This window comes from Neltuma alba, unplaced genomic scaffold, assembly GCF_004799145.2.
Source record: "Neltuma alba isolate B1F8T4 unplaced genomic scaffold, ASM479914v2 tig00011182_pilon, whole genome shotgun sequence".
NCBI classification, from domain to species: Eukaryota; Viridiplantae; Streptophyta; class Magnoliopsida; order Fabales; family Fabaceae; genus Neltuma; species Neltuma alba.
Genome location: NW_021635909.1, coordinates 3,437 through 18,464, shown reverse-complemented (window position 1 = coordinate 18,464; position 15,028 = coordinate 3,437). Strand labels below are relative to the sequence as shown.

General features: G+C 32.1%; 1 protein-coding gene across 1 annotated transcript; it reads right to left on the bottom strand.

Moving 5' to 3' along the window:
- Positions 1-2,638: 2,638 nt before the first annotated feature.
- LOC114762050 (cathepsin B-like protease 2) lies at positions 2,639-5,632 on the bottom strand. Its single transcript, XM_028951502.1, is given in 13 exon segments — positions 2,639-2,954; positions 3,044-3,079; positions 3,179-3,292; positions 3,704-3,741; positions 3,744-3,796; positions 3,798-3,919; positions 4,121-4,246; positions 4,364-4,438; positions 4,527-4,531; positions 4,659-4,815; positions 4,933-5,013; positions 5,231-5,289; positions 5,537-5,632. Coding segments are annotated over 11 exon segments (894 nt in total). The 5' UTR covers positions 4,960-5,013; positions 5,231-5,289; positions 5,537-5,632; the 3' UTR covers positions 2,639-2,813.
- Between the last annotated feature and the right edge of the window lie 9,396 nt (positions 5,633-15,028).

The window sequence follows — 15,028 nt, the reverse complement described above, 5'->3', positions numbered from 1 at the left end:
TAATTCTACGTTGCTAGTATGATGATTGAGCAATTTTTCTTAATAGATACCCAACAGAATAAAAGGGATTTTACATATTTCTGCCAAAATTTTTCTCTCTCTTTTTCTATGACACTTGCTTCCATTAAATGTATAAAATATTAGCAGTTAACATGAGACTTCGATCCTGTGTCGCAGAGAATGACCAAACGGGCTTGGGTTCATTTTGAGCATGAAGAAATTTCAAAAAGAAGAAGAGAAAAACCACTATCAGACTCGAAGGAAGAAGATGATGGAAATAGGATGTGTAGAACTAATATTTTGAATGTATTGATCATGCCAAAAAAAAACAAAAAGAAAAGAAGAGAAGAGAAGGTATTTATCATCTACATTCCAGAAGCTGAAACAAATAGCATTAAAAAAGCAGATAGGGATCAAGGGAGGGAGATAACTGTTGGTAAAAGGGGAATTAGGGATTGTCATCGATAGAATAACAAAGCAAAACTGTGCATTCAATTATTGAATTAATGAAATATTAAAAATTCCATGTAATTTGACAAGTCATCTTGATATCCGCTAGATTTAACAATTTGATTAACAGCAGGGCCTTATTGGTCAAAATATGAAAAATTAGGTGTTAGTTTTAAACTTTTAAAGATGAGAGGAGTTACCAATAGCCTTATAACTTAGTGGTATACAAGTTTCTCTTGTAAGTGAGGAGTCACGAATTCAATCCGGCTTATAATTTCAGGACGTCAGTGCCTGCCCTTTCAATTCAAAACAAGAGGAAAAGAAAAGATGAGGAGTTATTTGCGGCTAATCTAAAGTTGAGGGAGCTTATTATAATTTATCCTAAGAAATATATAATTCTTTATGAAAAAAGATCATGAACATGGTATAATTTTGACAAATCTCATTTAAAATTCATGAAATTTGTAAATAATGAAATTTAAAGCTGAAGCCTGAAAGAGAGCACATAATTCAATAAAAATATGTTTGTTTTCAAAAATTAAATTAAGAGAGACGTGATTAAGGCCAGTCCAAACTTGCATAAGATAACAACTAAAGATGCCAACAACAAAAAAAGGATAACAATTAATTAAATATTAACGTTATTAAGTTATATTATATTTTTCAAGAAAAGGAAAACGAGGGTAACCTAACTGAGGTAATTTTCTCAAAAATATTTGTTGAATTTATACAGACTCAAACTCAACACTTCATGTTTAAATATCTATAAGCCTTTGAATTATGATGAACCCCAGTTGTTACTTGTACAGAAGCTATCTAAATACTCCTAAATAAATATAGGCTGAAAGCATGCTTATGCTTGAACAAAAAGGAAATCAGGAAATAATACTATTAATTACATGGTTTTGATTGCAATTAGAATAGCAGAGGCTTCTGTTTTGAGTAGCCTGCTCTTGTAAATTGGCATTCATTTACCCCTTTAATCAACATGCTTTTGATTCAGAACTTCAAGCTAAATATGTAGCGGTTGTTGGCTTTTATTTGTACCATTCAAAAGAGGTAGTTTATTACAATAAGTTATGCCCATATATTTGTTTCCAAAGATAAAATCCCATGTGTAAGTAAATGTAACTGATAGTGGAGGGGAAAGAAGGGGGAAAAAGCATTGGCTCTATTATGTCAAGTTCTCTAATAATATATGACTATGTGTACTATTTTTTAAAATGTTAACATTTAATTATAAATTCACTTAAAATTACGACAAAAGGCATTGTGTAATCATAGAACTTAACTTAATGGATATAAAGGAATTGACCTAATTATTTTTTTTTTAGGACAAAATTAATGCGATTCAATACTTTTTTAATTGTAATAAAACATAAAGTGATTTATAAATAGAGCTAGAGGATTACAGTGATCAATGAGTCTCACTTATAACATCAAGTTGTTAGTACTTATCACTTTAATTTTTTGAAAAAAATTAATGAGACGGAGAAAAATAAAATCTCAAAAATATTTCTTTTGAAATGTGTTTTTTATTTTCAAGAATATTTGTATAAATGGTTGAAATAGGATTTTTTTAACAATTGAAATAAAATATAAAAAATTCAGAACGCGATACGCAGGTTTTTTTTTTAAAAATGTAATCGAAATTAACACGCACATGCTAATGCAGGAATTCAAGCAAACATAACTACCGTAGCACAACTTGCAATTGGCAGCAACGAAAGACATAATTTTACGAAAGCATATGTTAAGAGGCTCCAAGACTGAGACTTGAGAGCAGCCACCTCAATCGTCCTGGGGTTTTCCTTGTTTTTTTAATGAAAATTATAATTTTGTTGTAACTTGAAATCATTATTATCAGATCACGTCTTTAGAACTATTTGGACTATAACCCAAAATGAGCCAACATCGTAGATTCGCAGGGGATCTGACCACCAATGAAGCCTGTTCCATTCACATAACACTGAACTTTTTTTAGTTTTAATTTTCTGAGCAGAAAGTTACTATCAACCCATTCACGTATCATCGCGAACCTTTTTTTTTTAATCTGAACATCAACCCAAGGCCTGAAATGCTTTTTTATTCCGGATAATTGCAATAAAATCTGAAAAAATAACACATTCACAAAAAGTTTCATAACTAACTGGGCAGCTTGAAATGATACATTCCAGGGCATAAATTGACAAGTTTTAACTACTCACTTATCATTGAGATTTTTTACAAGAATCTTTCTTGATCATAATTTAATTTTTCGTACATTTTGTTCACGTTCTTGCAATAATAGCACAAGTGCAGAACATGAAGGGCAGGGGTGTTTAATATACCTGCAGACTGCAGAACCTGGTTAGGTTATATGGTTACATTGAGAACGACACATCGCCATCAGCATCAACGTCAACAACCTCTGTGACGAGGTTTTTGGTGGAGGGCAAACCAGCAACAACATCTTTTTCAATGCCACACTCATTGGTCCCTCTTCTCATCTTGAAGTAACCATCCTGCACTTGGATTAAAATTTATGATTAAAAAACGCATAGACATAATACTATCTAGTTCAATTCACGAAGGAATGATTGAAGAAGCATACATCTCCCCAACTTCTATTCCACTGATTCGCAAGGAGCTGAAAAAAATGATCAAGATCAACAAACATGGAATTCTGCTAATATATGAGGCTGCAAAAATTCAAGGGTCTATCATAATAAGGAATGGATTAGCGTACCCAGTAGTCCTCTCCATCATTGGTTGTTCCCCACCCAATTAGCTTTACAGCATGACCTCCTAGTGAGTCCCCAGTGATGTGTTTGTAAACTCCTGATTTATAGTGAGCAAAATCCTATAAAGGACCAAATGAGTAATGATTATCACAACGCTAACAGATTTGCTTGTGACTACTCCAACCACAAGAGAAGACTAAAACACAATCTATTTGTTTGATGTCCTGAGATTGGAGTTTGCATTTTGCTGCGGGTCATCAGGAGCAACCTGTATGCTTTATTTTGATTTTTGCAGCTAAGTAGTTGTGTTTATGTAAACTAATTTCAGCATCTTGCGACTTACAACTCACCTAAATTGATAATTTGTAGATGAAACAATAAACAATATATAAAACAAATTAAAAAAGTTAAAGCTGGCTAACAATTGGTTTTATGTATGCGAAAAGTAGGAAATAAATTTTCTTAAAAAATTATTACATTGAAGTTGCAGCAATTCAATCATAAAAACATACTTAACAGCCATCATTTACCTCATAAACAGTGAACGAGACCTCAACTGGCCCATTTTATAGACTTCTGCCATGATATCATAGGGATCTGAATTGATCCTATATGCAGACACTATAATGTTTTGACTTTCTCCAAAAGTGGTTCCGATTCACACACTTCCTGACACACTTGGGAGTAGGATATCCAGGCTCACAACCAGGATGAGAACAGCCAATATCATCAAAGTATGGGTCACACTGATACATTTAAACATTGTTTGTAATAAGACAGTGCAAAGGCAGGAATATGAGGCTGAGATTAAACAGAAAATTCTTCAATAAAATTTCAGCGGCAAATAAAGGTAAGATCCAACTGAGGACTCTTGAATTTTCATCTCCAACCACTTTATATGAATTTTACCAAGAGGAAATAATAAGGGAGAATTGGAAACTCCTGACCTCTTCAGTGACAACACCGTGATGGACTAAGTATCGCCATGCAAAGAGAGGATACCCCCCGTTACAGCCAGACCCACACAAAAATCCACAGCATGCAAGGAGGTCATTAACAGAGAGAGATATGTTCTGCAATTAAAACATTTAAACTACAAAATCTGAAGGAAGAGAGAATAGACTACAAATTTGAGAAGGTAAACACCCAACACAAAGTAACCAATATAAAGTAAAAAAAAAGCCAGTTACCATGCCAAAATGAATGCAAAAACGATCTGACAATGATTCAACAGCACCAAATGCCCAACAAGAACCACAGTGACCCTGAACAATCAGCAAATAGACCTGCTAAGAATTTTGTTTAACCTTCAATCTATAAAAAGTTGTTGCGTTGAAAAGTGAACGGAGTTACCTGATCTGTAATCAGGAAATTATTCACCATTCCATGCATTTATCGAGGAAAGAGATGAGTGAGCACTTTGTTCCAAATTAATCAGTTATCTAAGAATACAATAATATCAAGGAGAAGGAGCAAGTAAACAACCTAGAATTCTTCCAATAGTGCTACACTGAGACCAAGCTGTTCTTGCGTCAAACTCATTTGGTAACTTCAATGATTTTGAATGGGTTACAACGGGAGTACTACTCAGATCATGTTTAGGTGTTGGTTTGACTCCAAGAAGCTGCTTAAATTGTCCAACCTGTAAATGAAGATTAGATCTTGGGAACTTGAAGCTTATTGCAAAATCAAATATGTGCAAGCGAAAACTGCGTTAAATGGTGAAGAGAAAACAGGTCAGGGAAAGTCGAATGCTAACAGTGTAATTAGAGAAACGAGGATTCATGGCAGCCTCCCATCCTGCCGCAGGATTTTCATTAATCTGCTTAGCGATTGACTCCTGCACGGCAATATCTAAAGTTTAGCATACCATTTGACCCAAATACAAAATACTCACCCTAAAAAGCAAAAGGCAATACTATCTCAGGTGATAACACCATTCCCGTATCAGAAATCTGGTTGAGTAAGAAATTTTATGACTGGTATTGGGTCGTTAGGAACAGTTATCTCAGGCGCTGAGCATAAAAGGAGATTTGCTTGCATGGAATGGAAATTACCTGAAGAATATGAGAATTGAGCTTGAAACTAGAAATTTTTCTGCTTCAGCCTCAATGATCTGTTAACAACATATGATTTCTTTAGTCCCTAAAGTGATTTCATAGCATCGCTTGACCAATAATTTGCACCTAAAATAAGTTAAAGACACTCGTAACAAGAAAGCAAGAAAAACCCAAGCACGGGAATTTTATTTTCATCAATTACAAAAACACTAGAGGAGAAATCAAATCCACAGAAATTCAATCAAAATAGCAAATAATAATATCGTAAAAATCAGAAACAGGGGAGCGAAAAAATGAAAATACCACGACGGAGAAGGCCGAAAACAAAGCGAGCAGAGGGAAGAGAGCAGAAGCCATTTCCCTGCCTCCGGGTGAAGCAAGCCTAATGAGGTACGATCTAAAGACTGAAGCCTAGATGTTCGCCAATAAGGGATTGGGTTACGCTGATCATGATCTGAATTTCGAGAATAATTTTGTTTGGGATCAAAATCATCGATAAAATTAAATTAAAAGTAGTAAGAAAAATTGCGTAATGTCACCACTAAAAGCTAGTTAAAATTAATGTAAGATAGTTAAATTAATAGACTCAGTTCAAAAAACATGTAACTTATTTTCTTAAACACTCTTATTTATAAGGAGGGTTAATGAAGGAGAGCTGGGGAAAAAAGAGATGAAAGAAAATTAGTGAAAAAAAAAGATGCAACAGAAACATATAATTAATTACAGATAAAAATAAAAAATATATATTAAATGTTCAGATAAATCTAAATAATGCTCATAAAAAAATCAAGTTCTTTCAAAGATCTAATACTTATATTTTGTGCTAGGAAAAAAAAGTAATACTCTGCTTATATTTTGAATCGAAAAGAGTATAATAAATACAATTTTAAAAATAATTTTAGCTATCAACATTAATTTAGGCCTATTCGATGGACATGATAGTCAATCAACTTAATTTTAAATTAAAAATTATTTAAATTTTATTGGAATGATATAAATGTACTTTTTTTTTTTGAAATTTTTAACTTAAAGAGATACTCCTTTAATCTTATTTATAAGGTAGGGAAAAAATATTTTTCTTCGTGTTATGTATAAGTCACTTCACAAATTTCTATTTTATCCTTCATTCATTATAATATAAATAATTTTTTAAAAAATATATATTAAATAGAGTTAAAGTTAAAAAACTATTATATTTTAATAAAAAGTTAATACATTTAAAGTTTTCTTGATTTTTCTAAAATACGCTGAAAATGTCTTATAAATAAAATCGGAGAAGTATATATGCTCTTTCTTGCATTTATTATAAATTTCAAATAACCAATTTGTCATGACAAAACATTAATTAAAATCATTTAAAAACAATAATTAGGTAAAATATATACTTGAAAAATTCCCAAAAAAAATACTTTTAAAATTTCGAAATCCTAAATCAAGATTCACTCCAAAATATGTTGTTATTTACTTTTCAAATATTATCAATTATTATTAAAATATAGTAAGTAAGACTGATTTGGAATTTTGAAATTTAAATGTATTTTTTTGGCATTCTTCCTATATACTTTTGTTTCAAAATATCCCTTTATAATAAATGAAAAAAGATTAAAAAAAAATGAAAGAAAAAAAATATAATAAGAGGATGTGGCAAATTAGAGAGAATAAATAATTAAAAATAATATTAAAAATATATTTAATGATGAAACAAATTTAAATTAAGACTTATAAAATAACTCACACTCCTTCCCAATTTTAAATATTATAAATAAGAGTCAAGGGAGTACACAATTTGATGCATCATTGCCAACGCCACGCTAACTGGATTCTTTCAGTGAAATTTCATACTTTGTTGCTATGAGTACTGGACGCATGTTGAATTAAAAAAATTATATCACTAAACGATCATTTTACTGACATTTTCTTTGTATTACTTCATTGGCATTTTATTCTTCTTCCTATTATTTTTTAACCAAAAAACAGGAGTCCATTTTATTGGTAACCAAATAATCTTCTTCCTAGTAGTACGTCAGAAATTGCGCGCAACAGGTGCCACTGGAGACTAAACTCCATTTTTGTGATCGGTCTGCTTCATAGTCCACATATGCAGGAGGATAGACAAAGGAGGAAAAAGAGAACGTAGTCGTGAAGCAAACTCATCATTGATACACTACTTTTGACCCTTAATATAATTCTTAATGTAAAAGCTCTTTTTTTTTCCGCCAGAAATGTTTCTATTCATATCATTTAAAACTAAAAACAGTCTACAAAACACCACAATACAACCCAAACAAAGAGCAACTGAAATCAAAACCAACACAACATAGACAAGTCTTGTATGTGTTCCTAAGAAAATGAATTTGTCCATTTTTTCGGGTCTCAAAGGGGATGAAAACATAAAAGAACTCTTGAATTGAGATGAAAAAATAGAAAACAATTCAAAACAAGAAGCAAGCAGAAAGGAACAATCTACGTACTGAACAACGCTAGCCAAATCCTAACACTTCAAACGAACAATAATGGCTATAGTAGTGGTAGTCCCAAAGACTTGCTCAACAATTGAGCCCAAACTTCTTGACGCCAATGTTGCATCTGCAACGGTAGCTTTAAACCTCTCCTTTGAACCAATAGAGGAAGAGACCTGCTGAAAGCCTAATAGCACCAACAATTAAACGCAACACTTTCCTTATAACTAGATATATAGAAGACAATCCCATCTTCCCAGTGGAACCCATCTCAAATCATCCTGTTTCTTTAAAGCAATCTGTCCAATGTTTGCGAAAAAATCTTCTCTTCGAGATAAAAACAAACAACAAAACCTCACCACAATATTCATCTCTGCAAACTTAACTACATAAAGAGCATCACAATATAAAGACGCAACTAAATCCGTAACAGATTCAATGTTGCTTATGAGAGAGCTATAATTCGGCCACAAACTATCCTTATAATCAGCAAAAAAAGGCCATTAGATTCTCAAATAAAGGTATAACAATCAATTGAAGAATCTCATATCACGCCAAATCCAATCTTAACTGACTCTCCTTTCTTTCCGTTGCTTTTCCACATAAAGGATAATCAACGGACATTCCAAAATCTCTCTTCAACCAATTCCAGAGTAACAGGTTAATAAAAATTCCACCAAACAGAGTAGGACAGAGCAAAAATTATCATACCTTAGGATTATTAGATTTGAGAATCTCCATCAGCATAATAGCACCTCCATCGAGTCAATAATAGTATAAGTGACAGAAGCATATTCAATTAAACCTCACATCGCTTAGCATCCTCAAGTCGGACGAAAAAGAGAGCTCTGATATTGATGTTATTATCGCAGAGGTTACTCTTGAAAATTCCTTCTCTCGATGAAACCGTAGCTTTCATAGCCTGATTGTTCTCATCGCTCATCAATCTTTGCAATGCGATCCATGATTCCCTCAACCTCTATCACTTAGACGTTCCTTCCGCTAGGGATATGTCTTCGATTGACTTGGCTCCACCTCGATTATCGTCTTCCTTTCTGAATTTCACAGATCTATAAGCATACTACACCTCACAAAGCGATCTCTTCTTCATCAAAATCATTATTGCCAGCTAGAACTGGAAATACGGCCGCTTTGGCTCTATAAGGCCAATCTTGCAGGGTCGACAGGTTTAAAAGGGTGATTAAAATTTTAAAAATACTTCAATTTGTTAGCTCAATGTTTAAGCTGATGGGCTCATGCCGGGCTTTTGGCCGTTTTAAGAGGAAAAAAAAAAATCTCCATCCGTTCTTTATTATAAGAGACGGATAACCAAATTATATGATTAAAAAAATAATTAAAATTAATTAAGAACAATTAATATATAAAAAGTATATTTTTTTTTCAAAAATGCCATCATAATAAAGAGAGAGAGAGCATGAGAGAGAACATTAAATTATTAAAAAAAGAGAAGTGGAAGGGCGAGAGAGAGAGTGTGAGTTGGAAACAATAAATATGGTAAATAGGAAATCAACACAAAAAAGTAGAGATAACTTTTAAGTATCTCTTATATATAGGAACATGCTATAAGTATCAAATATATCTTATAATAAGAAACGGCAGGAGTACTATTTTTCATATTTCTCATATTTTTTATTGACAAATAAGAACAAACTAATGAAATTATTAATAAAAGATATAAACATGAATAAAATTAAGTCATAAATACAAAATATTATCATATCTAAATATTTATCAACATCTAAGAACATATAAAGCATATATTAGCAAAACAACAATACCTAAAATTTTTATCAATAGTGTAAATGTGTAATAGAAAAAAAAATTACCATTAATTTTTCGTAGCCTCACAAGCTCGGTTTGTTTTTCCAATTCCATTACCAACAGCCTCAAATATGTAGAGAAATCAACACACGCGCGTCCTTGGCTCACATATTGCCGGCCGTCCTCTCCCACGACAGGTGTTGGAGAGAGGCGCTGGAAAAACGGCTCCTCAGTGGGGAAAAGCCTTGAACCATATAATTTAATATTAAACCTAGTTAATGTATCCAATTTAGTTCTAACTTCCAAGTATAACACTTTAATTAATTTTATCTCACAGATTTATAATTTGTTTTTTAAAATATTCCCATTATTTGTAAAACAAATTCTAATAAAAGTATAGTTTTAATATGCATGATTAAATATGATAATTTAAGAAAGTCAATATGTATTTGTTATCAGTAACCAGTTAGACTATTTTTTTTATTTTTTTAAATTTATTATCTAATTCAGATAAAGATATATTACATTTAATAATTCAATGATTAGATGAACTTCAATGGTTCCATGGAGTAGTTAAAACTCAAAAAATATAACATGATAATGCCCAACCCTCTCTAAGCAGAGGTGAAGGCTTGGCCTATTATTGCTAGCCCCAAAAGAAGGGTTGGCCTAATAAACTATTCTTTCATTTTCACCAGTTAAATTTACAAATTACTCAAACCATACGATTAAGGGCCTATTTAGACTGACAGGAGAAAAAAAATAATTTATTTTAATTGTGCTTCTAAAATTTAAAATTGGATAAAAATTAAATGTATAATATAATTTACATTTGAATTGTTTTTCATAATTAAGCTAATTTGTAAAAGTGGAGTTGTTTGGATGATCATTAAAAAAGAAAGTTTAATTGTAAAATGATTAAAAAATAAATTTTATTAAATAATTTATATATTACATAATCCTGCCGGTCCTCTTTATAAGCTCATAATTTAGGAAGAAATGTGATCTATTTTATAAATTTCAGTTTGGGTTTGTACTAACATTTAATGTGTTTTTCCCCTCAATTTATAAACAAGAGAGAGTATTTCTCATTCTTTTCAAGAGTGTTCAATACATTATACATGGCCTCTATTTATAGGCACAGCTTTACACGTTTGATAGAATCTACAGATTATATAATAATATGAGATAATTGTGAGATATAACGATAATGAGAGATATTACAGATTATAGGAGATAATCGGAGATATATCAACATCTACAAAGATATTATTATAGTCATAACACTTCCCTTTGGATATCCAATATATATGAATGTGTCTCATTAAAAAACTTCAACTAGGAAAAATCTTTTGGGACAAAAACTTAGTGAAAGAAAAAAGTACATCATTTATTGATACACTATGCAATACTGTCTCATTAAAAAACCTTGCTAGGAAAACTCAGTGAGATAAAATTATAAGCAAGGAAAAAAGAGTACAGCATGTATTAATTCCTCCTTTTGGCAACATCAGTTGACATCTTCGAACCTGCAAAATCTATATAACAAACAAATCTTCCAAATACTGTAGTAAGATAAAAATGTCAAATATGAATTTCATAATTTTCTAAAAATCATGAGACAAATAATCCTTTTACGGTTTACCCACACATGGATCATACTGTGATCTCTTGACATAATGATCAAATAAAAATACTTTATCTATATAGCTATTAAGATTAGTTTTGGGTACTTTCAGATAAATAATATTACCTCCACAGCACCCTTAAAGTAACGAAGAATATTTTTAACTTCATTCCAACATCTCATGTTAATAAAGAACTATATCATGCTAATCAGCAAATGACCTTATATCAGGTATATATGGCTAGATAGATATATAAATGCTTCAGTGACACTAAAATATGGTAATTCTGACCAAGTGTTTATTATTACCTTCTGGAAGTCTAAATTGATATTTAATCTATATCTAAAGATCTTGCAACTATCGAAACACATAATGAATGTTACTTATCCACATAATGGATGTGACTTATCCATATGTATTCTTCCCAAAGCTTTCATTTCAAATTTTTTTCTTTAAGTAATTCACAGCTTTTAAAAACTCATCAGGAGTTTAGATGCTATCATTATAAAATAGTACTGATAACAAATCATTTTGAATTTTTTCACAAATAGACAAGTTGGAATATGTTTAAATCATTCCTTCGGTCGATATTAACCACATATGTCTCATATAGGGACTTAATTGAATAATGTTCTTGAGAACATAATTGTATGTTTTAAAAACTTAAATCCTTCAAGGATTTTCATACATTATGATCCAGATCTGTTCATGTATTAGATGTTTGAATTTATATAAGGATTTGAATCCTTCTGGGATTCCCATATAGTTTCACTATAAAGTGAGTCATATGTATATATTTCTAAGACAGACATGAAAAAACTTCATTTATTACCAGAGTGCTATATTGATAAGACATGTAATTAATTTACCAAAAGACTTTAATTCTCTTTTTATTGTACAAATGCCTATTTCCATGATGCTAGCATTACACTTCAAGTGCGTGGGCTAGAGATACACAAATCCCTGTTACATTATGTCTTTTCTTTTCTGTTGGCCAACTATTTTTTTGTCTGTATCTCATGACAGGTTTATATATAAAATCCTCATTTGATTACGTGATATCATCAATAAATTATTGTCGACAATTTTATTCCTTTATCGGTCCCCCTTTTTTTATGACATAACATATCGAGATTTATTTATTGCTTTTAGACACTTAAACCTCTTCAAGGGTCAAATATGCTATGTCTTAACTTCTTTTGCAATTCATGCCTCCATAATATAATCATCATGATTATTTGCTTCTTTTTCTTTCTTTTGGAAACGATGATATTCTCATGCTTTTAGCATGTCTTTAAGAATAGGAGCACTTTTAGCTGGAATATAAAAATTAAAAATTCTCATTTGGATCAGTAGTTGTCTGACAAATATTAATAATATTTTATGAATGTAATACTTTATAAACTTCTAGTTTATACTACTATATTTGAGGATCTACATTTGATAGTAAAAATGTATTCTATGTATTCTTTTTTTCAGCTACACATTTTCTCTCCCTCATATTGGGAACACACAATATACGTCTCCCAAATTCATAAGTCCTTTTAGGAACATTATTTTGTTTCATTTAGAGACAAAACAAGAATAAAGAGATTCTTACAACAGTAATCAACTTACTTTTAATATCCATCTATGCGCATTATTATAGTGGAATAATAGATAGTGCACATCCTAAGATAAAAAAATGCTTGACTCTTGACCAAAAGCCAATTTATAATAGGAGAACTCACAATACATTGTTCGCTTAATGCATTTATATGCAAAAATATATAAAATCAATCATTCCAACACTCAAACGGGAATTCTATTATCATAAACTCTGGTCTAGTACTTATGAAGGCTTTTACTAAGCATATAATCATCAGCAACATGAGGAACAATCACTGACAATCTCAACGAGAATTAGGAACTTATGTACTCAATGTAATTACTTAAACATATTTACAAACTTTAGGTTGCAAGTTGATTATAAACACATGTGACCATTTATAAATGCATCTTTCACTTATAAAGTATTACTTTGGTCCACATGGTGTCTAAATGGGCCCATATATGCACTTGGTACATTATAAATCTGCATGAATCCAATTTTGAGCACAACTAGTGATGTTCTCTTATTTAGTTCTTTTGAGAACAAACAACACATAAAAATTCTTGAATCATATATCATTTTTAAAGAATCTTTTGGTTCTTTAATAAATGACAATGCATATTTTTTTGATATTTTACGTTAGTATGACCCGGGATGATTGACCGGTATGCTAACTATAAATACATAAACTTTTAATTTCTTGTAAAAAATTATCTCAATTATTAGTAAACTTCTTATTACCATGTCATATTATTCATTTTTCACTTTAATATTTCATAAGGAATATTTTACCAGTTAATAAATTTTATCTTGGGATAATAAATTATGATATAGCTCTTCTAGAGCTTTAATTTTTATATTTTACCCAATGATAGAAACTTGTGCACTTATGGAGAAATCGAGCGTCACTAACTCTTTTGGAGCTTTTTTTTAAGAGGAATATGAGATATAAAAAAAAAGTACATGAATATTAAAGATAACAAATTCTATCCAACATGACTCACACTTATATCTAACAATATCCTCCTCAAGTATGAGTCATGTAACATCCTGAGTTTTATCGGGTTTTAATAGCCTCTTTGGGTTGATTTTGAGGATAGATAGTGATTTAATCTTGATCTTGGTGTTGGGTTGGATTTGAGGTTTGTTGGAGAAATAGGTGAACGTACCCCTCTCAGGGTATGTTCGCAGCAGGCAAGTAGACGTAAACCGGGAGTTTCAGAGGGGAGTGTCTTCTCGGGAAGGTTTGGCCACGGCGAAGTCTAGGGGACGCCGCGGAAGTTGTTCAGGTGAGCGAGGCTTCCCTTTCGGGAAGGTTTCGCCCGCGGCGAAGGTAGGGTATGCCACGGCGAATGTTTTCTGGGCGAGCGAGAGTTTCCTCTGGGAAGCTTTCGCCACGGCGAAAGTCAGGTTTTCAGGCGAGTAATCCCTCTCGGGATTAGTCGCCACGGCGAAGATGGAGTTTGCCGCGGCGAAAGGTCGCGAATCTATATATTCGCGGGAGCAGTTCAGCGTGCGAAAAATAAGAAAATCTGAGGTAGAGAGAGAGGCTCTGCTAGGGTTTCGGTATTTTGGCTTGGAGGGGGCATTTCTAAGGATCCATTACCTCAAGTAAGTGATTTTAACCTCTAATCTTCTTTCTTTTTGGAATTTCTGAGGATTTTTTGGTGGAACCCTAGGATTTTCTAAGTTGTGATGGAATTGAGGTTTTTGACCGACTGTTTTGAGTTTTAATTGATTTCATGGGTTAGTTTAAGTATTTAATCGGCTGTAGTTTCCTTGGATTTAAAGAATCTTGAATTTTTGGAGCTAGGGTTTATGGAATTGGATGATTTGGGGATTGAGGATGACAATGTAGAGGTTGATTCTGAGTTTTGTGATTTGGGTTATGTTAAGGAGGGTTAAATTGGATGTTTAATCGGTTTAGATTTGTTGTGGGAACCTTAATTGCTCAAATGGGATGTTGGAGGTTGAATTCCTATAGTGGGTCCTTGAGGTTTGAATTTTAATTGATGTTGAAAAGGAATTAAGGTTTTAATGGATTGGTATGACCTTAGAGTGTTGCCTTGATAGTTATACCCTTTGAGTTGGGTAAGAGTTTTGATGGGAGATAGGAATTTTGTGTCCCCAAATGTTGTGTTGACCACATATTAGTTTGAAAGCTAATATATGATGGTTGTGTGTTTGTGTGCTTGTGTAGACCGGTTGTGAGTTTGGTGGTGCACGGACCGGCCACATCGTTGGTTTGTTGTTCCTTGCTCAGGCGAGAGAGGTAACCACTTTCCAATCCTTAGTACTTGCTTCTGTGGTACTGTGAGTAGATTTGTGTTTTGTG